At 45.1% G+C, this 13168-nt stretch overlaps 1 protein-coding gene across 2 annotated transcripts in view; it reads left to right on the top strand.

The window, feature by feature from the left end:
- The first annotated feature begins 802 nt into the window (after positions 1 to 802).
- Positions 803 to 13168, top strand: part of RGS20 (regulator of G protein signaling 20) — a 44147-nt gene continuing 31781 nt past the window's right edge. Inside the window, exon 1 of one of the 2 annotated variants that reach the window (XM_069960037.1) lies at positions 803 to 1444. In XM_069960037.1, coding sequence (XP_069816138.1) covers positions 1340 to 1444 — 105 coding nt within the window. In that variant the 5' untranslated portion in view covers positions 803 to 1339. Of the gene's footprint in view, positions 1445 to 8743; positions 8819 to 13168 lie in introns of those variants that run through there. The other variant, XM_069960038.1, reaches the window with a different exon arrangement.

Here is a 13168-nt window from a genome sequence, read left to right as displayed (position 1 = left end):
TGTATACCCACCATGTACTATCTCTGTATACCCACCATGTAGTATCTCTGTATACCCACCATGTACTCCCTCAGTACTGCCACCATGTACTATCTCTGTATACCCACCATGTCCTATCTCAGTATACCCACCATGTAGTATCTCTGTATACCCACCATGTACTATCTCTGTATACCCACCATGTAGAATCTCTGTATACCCACCATGTAGTATCTCTGTATACCCACCATGTAGTATCTCTGTATACCCACCATGTAGTATCTCTGTATACCCACCATGTCCTATCTCTGTATACCCACCATGTACTATCTCTGTATACCCACCATGTACTATCTCTGTATACCCACCATGTAGAATCTCTGTATACCCACCATGTAGTATCTCTGTATACCCACCATGTAGTATCTCTGTATACCCACCATGTAGTATCTCTGTATACCCACCATGTAGTATCTCTGTATACCCACCATGTAGTATCTCTGTATACCCACCATGTAGTATCTCTGTATACCCACCATGTAGTATCTCTGTATACCCACCATGTCCTATCTCTGTATACCCACCATGTACTCTCTCAGTACTGCCACCATGAAGTGATTTGTGGTGAGCCCAGACCTCAGGACTTCCCTCCCCTCCTGCTCCCAAACCCTTGCCGTCTAGCTCTCCCTCAGTAACCAGGGAACCCTGATTTCTGCTCTGGTGACACCAAAGGAAGTGACGTGAATGTTATTTATATATCAACTCAATTTTTTTTTTACTGCAGGAAAGCCGTGCGAGCCGCCGTGTGTGTGCACAGCGCTGTGTGAGGAGGGGACGGCGGCCGCGCGAGCCCCCGAGGGGAATGACCATATAAGGCGATTAACCCGTGCGCTGCCGCCGCAGCAGTAGCAATGCAATCATTCCACGACACCCGGCTCCATCCACCTGTGTGCCATGTGACCCGCCAGCCCGCTCCTAGGCGCCCGTGCACACTCAGCAGCTATTCCCCGTGGCATGATGCGCCCACATGCGTTATGTATGCATGAGGCTGGCTGACGGGCACTGCTGTGTGCGTACACCTTCCCTGGGTGCGCTGCTCTAATGTCTAGGGACTCGGTGCAGGCTGAGCTCACAGAGCAGCCGCTTCTCAGCCCTCTGCTGCCACTCACGGCTCACTTCTCCCTCACTCCCGGATCACAATCACTGCCGTCCCCGGGCTGCGCCTCCTGCTCCTGCCGCCGCCGCCCGACCATTTACCGAACACGACCTTATATTTTTGGTGGCTGAATATTTAGCATTGGAATTAATCGGAATCGCCGTAATAATAAGAGGAGCCGTCAGTAGCGGCAGCCTGAGACGCATGCGCATGGGGGATGAGCAGCCAGCCCTGGGTGAGCAGCCCAGCTTCAACGGATGTGACCAGGGCAAAGACTGCCAGCTATCTCCCAGCATTGATGGTGACATTGTAAGTATATATAGGAGCATGGTGCCCATCATCATCCTCATCATCATCATCTCCATCATCATCATCGTCATGCTGTATTACACAGCAATGCATCCTACCCCCCTGGCTGCATGGCTGCAGATCCTCTCTCCCCATCACTGAGCTCCATCTTTCTATCTGCTGTGTCTTACATCAGTGCCCTGGGCATTAGGAATGAGGGCACCCAGTGCAGCAGAGGGGGGATGTGGAGCTGCAGGCTGGAGATTGTGCATTGCATCAATGAGGGTGAAGGGCCGTATTGCTGAATACAGTGTACAATGCACTTGGTATATGTGTGGTTGCTGATGCTGGATGTGATAGCGGAATTAGGGAAAGGTTCTCCATTGCATCTGGTGAGTGATGTCTGCTGCTGCTGATCTGGAGGCTTTCTTCAGGTATGTATAGCAGCAGCCGCAGCACATCGCGCCTTGTGCAGGCATCCAGTGCAGGCGGCAGAGACCATCCTACCAAATGCCTGAGTGCTGCTTACATGTCACTCCGCAGTCTAGATCAGTACCTGAGTGCTGCTTACATGTCACTGTAGTCTGGATCAGTACCTAAGTGCTGCTTACATGTCACTCCGCAGTCTGGATCAGTACCTGAGTGCTGCTTACATGTCACTGTAGTCTGGATCAGTACCTGAGTGCTGCTTACCTGTCACTGTAGTCTGGATCAGTACCTAAGTGCTGCTTACATGTCACTCCGCAGTCTGGATCAGTACCTGAGTGCTGCTTACATGTCACTGTAGTCTGGATCAGTACCTAAGTGCTGCTTACATGTCACTCCGCAGTCTGGATCAGTACCTGAGTGCTGCTTACATGTCACTCCGCAGTCTAGATCAGTACCTGAGTGCTGCTTACATGTCACTGTAGTCTGGATCAGTACCTGAAAGCTGCTTACATGTCACTCCACAGTCTAGATCAGTACCTGAGTGCTTCTTACATGTCACTCCGCAGTCTGGATCAGTACCTGAGTGCTGCTTACATGTCACTAGTCTGGATCAGTACCTGAGTGCTGCTTACCTGTCACTGTAGTCTGGATCAGTACCTAAGTGCTGCTTACATGTCACTCCGCAGTCTGGATCAGTACCTGAGTGCTGCTTACATGTCACTGTAGTCTGGATCAGTACCTAAGTGCTGCTTACATGTCACTCCGCAGTCTGGATCAGTACCTGAGTGCTGCTTACATGTCACTCCGCAGTCTAGATCAGTACCTGAGTGCTGCTTACATGTCACTGTAGTCTGGATCAGTACCTGAGTGCTGCTTACATGTCACTCCACAGTCTAGATCAGTACCTGAGTGCTGCTTACATGTCACTGTAGTCTGGATCAGTACCTGAAAGCTGCTTACATGTCACTCCACAGTCTAGATCAGTACCTGAGTGCTTCTTACATGTCACTCCACAGTCTAGATCAGTACCTGAGTGCTGCTTACATGTCACTCCAGTCTAGATCAGTACCTGAGTGCTGCTTACATGTCACTCCACAGTCTAGATCAGTACCTGAGCGCTGCTTACATGTCACTCCATAGTCTAGATTAGTACCTGAGTGCTGCTTACATGTCACTCCACAGTCTAGATCAGTACCTGAGTGCTTCTTACATGTCACTCCACAGTCTAGAACAGTACCTGAGCGCTGCTTACATGTCACTCCATAGTCTAGATTAGTACCTGAGTGCTGCTTACATGTCAATCCACTGTCTAGATCAGTACCTGAGTGCTGCTTACATGTCACTGTAGTCTGGATCAGTACCTAAGTGCTGCTTACATGTCACTCCACTGTCTAGATCAGTACCTGAGTGCTGCTTACATGTCACTCCACTGTTTAGATCAGTACCTGATTGCTGCTTACATGTCACTCCACTGTCTAGATCAATTTCACTGTAGTCTGGGTCAGTACCTGAGTGCTGCTTACATGTCACTCCAGGCTAGATCAGTACCTGAGTGCTGCTTACATGTCACTCCACAGTCTAGATCAGTGCCTTACATGTCACTCCAAAGTCTAGATCAGTACCTTACATGTCACTCCACAGTCTAGATCAGTGCCTTACATGTCACTCCATAGTCTAGATCAGTGCCTTACATGCCACTCCACAGTCTAGATCAGTGCCTTACATGTCACTCCACAGTCTAGATCAGTGCCTTACATGTCACTCCACAGTCTAGATCAGTACCTTACATGTCACTCCACAGTCTAGATCAGTGCCTTACATGTCACTCCACAGTGTAGATCAATGCCTTACATGTCACCCCACAGTGTAGATCAGTGCTTTACATGTCACTCCACAGTCTAGATCAGTGCCTTACATGTCACTCCACAGTCTAGATCAGTGCCTTACATGTCACTCCACAGTCTAGATCAGTGTTTTCAAACCTGGGCTCTCCAGCTATTGCAAACGTATGGCCCTCATTATGCACAGTTGCAGGCTATCAAAGAATGATGGGAGTTGTAAATGTGCCTCTGCTGGAGAGCCCCGATTGGGGAACACTGATCTAAAGAGAGTGATATAGCAAAGCTTATTTCGTCATTGCAGTAGACAGAAGAAAAAAGTACCTGGGTAGGTATCCTGGCGCTGCCAAAAAATCCTTCACAACGAGTAGAGTATAAAACATAAAATGGCTGATTTATTGGATAAAATCAGTAAAAATGTACATAAAATAAGCAATTACGCGTTTCTGTTTCAAACCCCCTTTTCCTGCCTGTTTATGAATGAATACATGTTTAACCACTCATGCTGTGTAGTGTAAACCACACTCTTTTGGTCCACCTTTGATGCATTATGTTACTATTGTTCACTGTTTACTATTGCTTAGCCCCGCCCCCTAGGCGGGATTGGCGCCTTTTTTCAGCTCATATAAACAAGCTGTTTGGCACATGGCATACATGCAATCTGATGAAGGGAGATGCAACTCCCGAAACGCGTAATTGCTTATTTTATGTACATTTTTACTGATTTTATCCAATAAATCAGCCATTTTATGTTTTATACTCTACTCGTTGTGAAGGATTTTTTGGCAGCGCCAGGATACCTACCCAGGTACTTTTTTCTTCTGTCTACTGCATGAAACCACGGGTCCCGACACTGGGAGAGTCCCGTTTCCTGGATCCTTCGGCCGGCAGCCATCATCCGACGCTACAAGATACCCCATAGTGGGGTGATACGCACAAAGCCCAAGGGGCTAAAAGGTGAGAGTCCACCTATACTTTTAATTCACTCATTTTCATGTAACAGGATTACACGAGGCGCCATCCTCCCAGCTCCTTTTTTTCCCTCTTGTCTTATTTCTATTTCGTCATTGATCTCTTTCCCTGGTGCCCCATATAATTCCCTCACATGGGATGGAAAATCACAACAAAAACATCATCATATCTTATCTTATCGTGGCTACATATCTACATAGAATAGTCACTATGATTCACTGAATATTATGTAAACCACAATTTTCACCCATAAGATTATTGTTGGTATTTACCTGCCCTGCAGGCCGAGCTGCAACTTGTAGTTTGATGTGCCTAAGTTACAGGAGTATTTTCTCCTCTATTGATAGGAAGCAATTAATGTTATAGGGAAGTTGATCTCATATTTACTAATGTCCCATACACTGTGTGTCCATTGTAGACATAGCATTGCGGTAACCCTATGTGCTGGGGGATAGCACGCCACAGTGTATACACTTACTATGAAGCTGTAGGTTGGTTGTTATAAAATGCAGTTATTACATAATAGCCTCCCCCTCCGCACATGATTATAGGGACATTTCCTGAGGTATAATCTATCTATCTGTCTCCTATCTATCTATCTATAAATCATCTATTTTTTAGCTATCTATTTTTCTTTCTATGGTAGCATCTATTTAATCTTTTGTCTATCAATTATATCTTTCCTTCTATTCTTCCATCCGTATTTAATTGTTAAGTTCTATTGAACACAATTGGAAGACAGCTGGTAATTCCCATACCGAAATAATCTACTGCCCTAATTTTAGACCCGTAAAATTAACTGCAAGGTCCTTTTTTCAGCTGTTGATGGCCCGAAAACATTTTTGTAGATTTTGCTGGCTGTTGATTATGCAAAGGAGTAGGCATACAGCAAAGTGAGGAGTGGCGGTGCTAGGGCCTGGGAAATCCTAGGCCCCGCCTCCTTGACAATTTTCACAGACCCCTCCAAAAAGTTGTTTTTATTAAAGTTACACAGATATTTGCTACAAAGGTATTTTCTAAATGTTTTCACCAGTGGTGCTACCAGCTCGGCAGGTGGTCAGGGGGTGACAGGTTCACTTTAGGGGGGAAAAAACTGTACTGTGATTGGTTGCTATTTCTTATAATATATGAGGGGTAAGTAACCCTACTGTAAGATATAAGAATATCAGTTTTCACCAAGGAGTTCTGTGACCAGAGCCAGACTTATTATACCCATCTCAACTGCTGCAGAACCTCTTTTTGTAATAGATAAGGGGGAGGATCCTGTCCATTATATATTACTTGATTAGTATGAAGTGCTCTGTATTAAGATTTGAGGTGGAGCCTCATTTAAGAGTCTCGAAACACAGGACTAGCCAGATATCCCTCCGGGAAGGACCCAGCCAGGGGGTGGCTCCTGTAGGAAAACCACCAAAATCACAATGTTAAGTGGCTCTATAAGTCAATGTAATGACAAGGGAAAAACCTAGGCCAGGTATCCATCCACAGACAGCTGTTTCGGGGTGTTGCCCCTCATCAATGTGGAGCAGGATTCTGGCTAGGTGGGAGCAATGCCTTGTAGAGCCATAAGAGAAACAAATCGCTGATCTCAGGGAGACCAGCCAAACCATAACACCGCCAGCTGCTAGTGAAAGCACTCAATGCAGTGAATGCAAAAAAAAGGATCCGTGGAGCCTCATTTAAGAGTCTTGAAACACAGGACTAGTCAGATATCCCTCCAGGAAGGACCCAGCCAAGGGGTGGCTCCTGTAGGGAAACCACCAAAACCACCACATTGAGTGGCCCTATAAGTCAATTTAATGACAAGGAAAAACCAAGGCCAGGTATCCATTTACTGACAGCTGTTTTGGAGTGTTGCCCCTCATCAGTGTGGAGCAATGCCTAGTAGAGCCAGGTTTCCCAGGGAGCAATGCACCTAGGATTTCACTGCATTGAGTGGTTTAACTAGCAACTGGCGGTGTTATCGTTGGCTGGTCTCCCTGAGAAATTGTATGAACATATACATAGAAAGAAGAACAAAAGGCAAACAATCAAAAATACTAGTGGGAATATGGCTGTACAAAAGCAGATTGTTATTGCCTTTCCTTTCAAGAGGACAGTGGACTGAGCAGCCAAAGAAACATAGGGTTATAAGGTCCTTGACGTCCGGTGATTTAGCAATATTAGTGGTAGTTGTGACAACCTCTGCCAAATTGATAAGTACAGAGACCCATCCTACATAATGTCATGCTGAGTGAACATATTACGGGGCTCGTAAAATGATATGAAAGAGTAAACTAGAGGATGGCAGGCAAGTTAAAGGTTTTGTTCAAGATTAAAATAAAAGAATCTGTTCTTTATTTATTAGGCTTAACCACCTTAAATGGCAAATATCATCTCAAGAATATTTGCATAAATCTAATTTACAAGAAAATGTGGGAACTTCATCTTATAAGAGATAGGCCTCTTGCTTCCCTTCTCAGACTCCTTTCCTGTTCCACACATTCTCATATACTCATCATTCACTCTGGAAAAAGTGTTTCAAGTTTTCAGATGGATCAGCTCTCTAAAATATCAGGTTACAGCTGCCAATACAAGTTAAAGGGATTATCCGGACAGCAGGAAAAGTCCTTCCTTTTCTGCCCTCCAGCGCTCCACTTCCTCTATCTGCCCATCTGTGCTGATACCTCCATAGACGAGAGGTGGGCAGGAGTATATTGTGGGCATAGTGTAACTACACCTGGCCACGGTGTCCAATAGCTGCCCGTTGTCGCTGTAACCTCAGGTGGCTATTGATCACTGCCCGCAACATGCTCCCGCCACCCTATCGTCTGCGGAAGTGGAGCTAAAAGTTCTTGTAAGTTTTATATCTCACCTCAGTGCTGGATGCATAGCTTACACTGCTCAGCACTGCACTATAATGTCATGCTGCTTGTGAGGATGTGCTATAGAGATATAGGGGAGTAGTATCTCTTCTTCTGTATGTGTCCACAGTGTATGGGAGACATCATAGCAGCTAGTCTCCACCTAGTAGTTCAGGGACAACTGAAAATTACAGATAAGTCTGCAGGGGGGAAATAGGTGAAAAATGGCATGTACAGTACACATTAGGTAATGGTCATGGATAGTACTACTCATTTACACACAATACTCTGGGTGTTGTGAATATCTAGCCATAGGTAGATCGCAGATGTCCGTTTCTCTACCAGTTCAACCACATAGCATTAGCATGGTTTTCCTGTATAGAAGGAAAACTGCAGAACCTGACATCTTTTTCCTCAAGCATTAGGAAGGAAAGCTGGGATGACGGCAAATGTCTGTCACTTCATCTCTTAAGGGAAACTGAAGCGCCATAGGAGGTGAGAGGTGATAGGAGAGAGGCAGCCAGTGTAAACCCTGGTTTTTGCAGCTATTTCTGACACAAAGAGCAGAAACCTCACACACCTATCTGATCTTAAAGCATTTCCTACCTAAAAAATTATGTATACAGATGCAGGCTATGTTCACACAACGTATATTTTTGGTATACGCTCCGGCCGCGATCTCTTGCGGCGTTGCAAACAACTGACATGTCAATTTTCTATTTAGTGAATACCGGCCGTAGAAAGCCATGTCAGTGCACACCGTGGAGCGTGCGGCTTCCGGCCGATCGCTCCATAGTGTGCTTTGGAGAGTTCTAAAGAGGCTGAAAAGATCATCCGGAGGGTACTGCAGTATCGGCCGGGATGATCTTTTCAGAGACCGGCCGGGTTACGGAACGGCCGGTCTTATACATTGTATGAACATGGCCGCAGTTAGCAAAACTACAAGTTTAGCTTGGCAGGTCTTTCACTGTTATTGGTTATGTACGGCAAGTTGCATGCAGCTTATATACAAAGGCCGTTGTCAGGTTTTTGCCTATGGTGCAGCTAGGAAATAGCAGCACAGGCCACATATATACAAAGGGGGAGATTTATCAAACATAGTGTAAACATGGTGTAAAGTGAAACTGGCTCAGTTGCCCCTAGCAACCAATCAGATTCCACCTTTCATTCCTCACAGACTCTTTGGAAAATGAAAGGTGGAATCTGATTGGTTGCTAGAGGCAACTGAGCCAGTTTCACTTTACACCATGTTTGATATATCTCCCCAGTGTACATCCACTGTTGGTGCAAATCATTGCCGACTAAGTGCAAAGGTACCAAAAAGATAGGCCTTGAGGCTGCTATAGAGCTCACCTAGGAATGGCATCCTTTGTGAAAAATAAAAAAGGGGTGGGGCACCAGGACGTCATGTCAGAGGTTTTTAGAAGTGTGGGAGTGTCATGCGGCACCCTAAAGGGGTTGATTTTGTATCTTTGTTGTCATGTCAGTAAGTCAAGGTTACAGGCTGGGAAGCATCACCATAATCATATACATGCTGCCTGATCCATGAGGACGGTCCCCAGCAGTTCCTCTCTGCCCTATCTGATAGATATCTTATTAATCTCAAACAGGGAAAAATTAATCAAAGCTGATGGGGTGGGGAGAAGTTGGAAATACCCCCCCCCCCCCCCCCCCCCAACCAAAGACGCAAGGCATTATGAAAGTGCCGACAGGTTCCCTTTAAATTCAGGAAAGCTACATTCCTTAGCAAGAATCAATCTCAAGCAATAGTTACCATTGACTTTAGAGGAAATTAATTGTTCTTAACAGTGATATACAGTGAGGCAGCTTACAAGAGTATGACCAGCTATCATTCATCTAACAGGACTGGTATGTCAGTCTGATATTGGACATGGCCTCCAGTTAACAGAGGATGTGTTCATTTAGCAGATGTATTTTGTAGGGCTTATCAGCCTTTTAAAATTGATGGTGAAAGGACTATTGCTGCCATTCCTTGCACCTGAGCTACACATAGTGCATCAATGCAAAGAGAAGAAAAACTATGCAGGGAAGATGCTGCAGTGCTCACCAGGGCTTCACATTCAGACAAGAGAGTGTAGGGGGTCAGACCCCCACCAATCTAATATTGGTGGACAGTCTCGAGGATAGCCAGATGGCCTTTTTAGCTGTGTTTTAGTATGTGTGTTTAGTATGATTCGTGTACCAAAGGAGACCAGCTGGATGATTTTTCAGCCGTAGAGTTCTGATGTGGGCGCATCCGTGCCTGCCCGCATCAGAACTCTCCACTACATGCTATGAAGCGAGCGGCCGAACCTGCTCGCTTCATAGTGTGCACTGACATGGTTTTCATGGTATTTCAATGAATAGCGGCCGCAGAAAACTGACATGTCAGTTGTTTGCGGTGCCGCAAGAGATCCCAGCCGCAGCGTATACTATGTGTATACACTCCGGCCGGGATTCCTAGGCAGCAATGACACGTATATTTCCGTAAAAATAATGTCCGTTGCACAATGGCCGTGGTTTTACAAAAATATAGGTGTGTGAACAAAGCCTGAGGCTGCATTCACACATCCGTAAAATCTGTCTGCAACTGTGGCCAGACTACTGACCTATTAGTGAGAATGACCCTGCTTACATGTCCGTACGTGTTACAGAGCTGTGATCTGGTCTTACTATGAGAGGTCTTACTATGGACCTGCAATAGCGACACGGATCACCATTCACTAATAAATGGGTCAGTATATTGCAGACAGCATCAGATACACATTTCTAGTGCGTCTGAAGCTGCTTGATTCCATACATACACAAGATAGATTTCCATGGAATGGCATTGCCAGTATAAATATAACTACTACTGGTAATAATTGTAACCTTCTAATAGATTTGGCCTCTTCTGCAAGGACTTAAATAACCGTCTTTCTGTTCCTCCTGTCACATCCTTCCGGTCCTCCCCTGTCTCCCCCCTCTCTTCTTTGCTGCCAAGATTAGCCTTAGCATTTAGTAATGCCTGAACCAATAGATTTGGTTAATGGTTAACCCATTCAATGCAGATCATAAAAAAATCGTAAAAAGACATAATTCCCCTTTTCACTTGCCTGCCAACCCCAGCATTGGGTTTTCCAGCTCTGAGGGTTTTCTATGGACAGCCTGGTGCCTATCAAAGGCCTAAGCGCTGTCTAGAAGTTATACATGTTAGTGGGATGCCAAGGAGGGGATGTAATGCTGGATATTGACACTCCCAACCACTGCAAGGAACTGCAGACAGTCCTTTTTACTTGAATGGGTCAGGTAGCAGGGACCCTGCTCTGGATGGAATTAAAGGGTGCTGCATCTACTTCATTCAAAATCAGTGGGGGTCCCAGAGGCCAGAGCCAATAAAGTGATGGCACATGCTAGCTTTTATGAGATTAAAATACCCTTTAGGGTGCGTTCACACGTACAGGATCTGCAGCAGATTTAATGGAGTAGATTTGATGGCCCAGATTAGATTCAAAGCAAATCTGCTGCAGATCCTGTACATGTGAATGCACCTTTAGGCTGGGTTCACACTACGTAAGTTTCCGGCCGTAGCGCGTTCCGTGAATAAGCGGCCGGAAACTTACATAGTTTGCGTACAATGTAAAGTATACGATCTACGGCCGCACAGTTCACACTACGTACGAACTTACGCCCAGATCGTATGCGGCGCCGTAAAAAATGAACCAGACCATTATTTCGGGACGGAAATGCCGTAACTTACGCCCGTAGCGTTACATGCGGTCCCGTACGTAGTGGTGATTTCTTCATTTTGAAAGCTTTTTGTGCCGATCCAAAAGGTTCTGTGGGGTGTCCGGGGCTAGGTGAAGATTTCCAAGTAAAAGACCACTGTCAGATCGTTACGAAGAGCGCTCAGGAAGCGTAAGTAGACTACGGGCGTAAGTTTGCGTTCCGTACGTATCCGGCCGCAACTTGCGTAAAGTCCCGGCCGGAGTTTCATACGTATATGTCCGGCCGCGGAAAATATGCGGCCGGACATATACGTAGTGTGAACATAGCCTTAAGAAGTTTGTAATTATTGTTTGGCCTAGTGATTACAGATGAGGATAACATTCGGTTTCATCTGAACGTGAGCGTGCAGCATTTGCTTACCGGTAGCTGCAGAAGTTGAATGCAGACCTAGGGAGTCCTGGAAAACATGAATACGGCCTATGGCCTATGGCTGTATCCATGTTTTCCAGGCAGCCTTAGGGCTGCATCCAACTTCTTTGGAACCGAATGTGCCCGAGGTATGCTCATCTCTATTAGATGTAAGAGATGTTAATGAAACTCTGTTATCCAGTATTGTCTTTGACTCTCATCTTTCACTGCAATCACATTGTAAATGGGTTTGTATGATACGTTACTGTAGCGTTATCAGGCAGGTGAGCTGGAATGTGTGAGGAATTACCTCATGAGTCAGGTTATTGCTTCTGATACTAGTATAACGTCTTTACATTGTTATCCTAAGGACTTGTTGTGTGAGTCAGAGGTAAATTTTAGGAAGCATCTTCCAATGGAAACTATGGCATTAGTCATTCCAAGTAGAAGCAAGTTTGTGAGTCAGTGCGCACTACTCAGCAGTAAACAGCGTGAGTCAGGCGTCCATACAGTAGACGCAGGTTACATTCATTCATAGTTTTGGGCAATGATCTGTAATCGCAAACGTAATTTAAGAATTACTGAAGAAAATTGACTAAAATGTTGTCACCGATTAGATGTGGGATAAACATGTAATAGGCCTGGAGCTAGGAAAACAGACTGGAAACACCTGGGCCCCAATGCAAAATCTGGAACAAGCCCCCTAAAAAGTTTTTGTATAGTCCATGGGAAAAGCTTGTTTTTATTCTTAAACGGAATCTGTCATGTTTTCATTCTAAGCTCAAGTGTTGTAGAGACCAGGCTTAGCTGCAGCATGCATGCCTTCTCCCCCTCCCCTTTCTGTCCTGCATGATTGATAAACAAAGCATGCCGCAGCTCAGTCTGACCTCTATGATACTTGAGCTTTAAAGAAAAACATGATTTTATAACTTTGAAAACAGTTTTCAACTAAGAGACAGGTATCATTTGGACAGAAGGGAGCATGTAACATAACATCCATTACACAGCCCTCAGAAAGTATGCTGATCCCATCTCAACACCAGTCTCTCTAGTTCCATTTGATATTAGTATAGAACCTCTTCTAAGCTCAAGAGTTGTAGAGGCTGGACAGAGCTGCAGCATGCATGCCTCCTCCCTCCACACTATAACAAAATTTCACACAATTTACTGCTGACTTTGTCATGAAAATCCTGTGAAAAAAAATATTTATAGGTAAATTGCATGCCATGTACTGTATATGTATTATGGTTTGGCTCTTACATAGGAAGCCAGACAGCACACTTACTTTAAGTTGTAGTTACCACAGGACTCCGTCTTTGCTGGTTGATTGAATATTGGCTTTTGTTATAAGGCAGATTTGCATGTTGTGAAACGTCTTTGATGTTAGATGTTAGATACACAGTACAGGTCTGCTGTTGATAGGTGAAAAGGAAATTTAAAAGGGTAGACCTGCAAAATATACTATACATTTTTGTTTGCAACTCTCAAATCTCCAAGGGAGTCAGGATCCTCTTATAGCTATTGGGCAATGGCCGTGTTGACCATAT

Source organism: Dendropsophus ebraccatus, chromosome 2 (assembly GCF_027789765.1).
Source record: "Dendropsophus ebraccatus isolate aDenEbr1 chromosome 2, aDenEbr1.pat, whole genome shotgun sequence".
In the NCBI taxonomy this organism is placed as follows: domain Eukaryota; kingdom Metazoa; phylum Chordata; class Amphibia; order Anura; family Hylidae; genus Dendropsophus; species Dendropsophus ebraccatus.
This window is presented reverse-complemented; position numbering and strand designations above follow the sequence as displayed.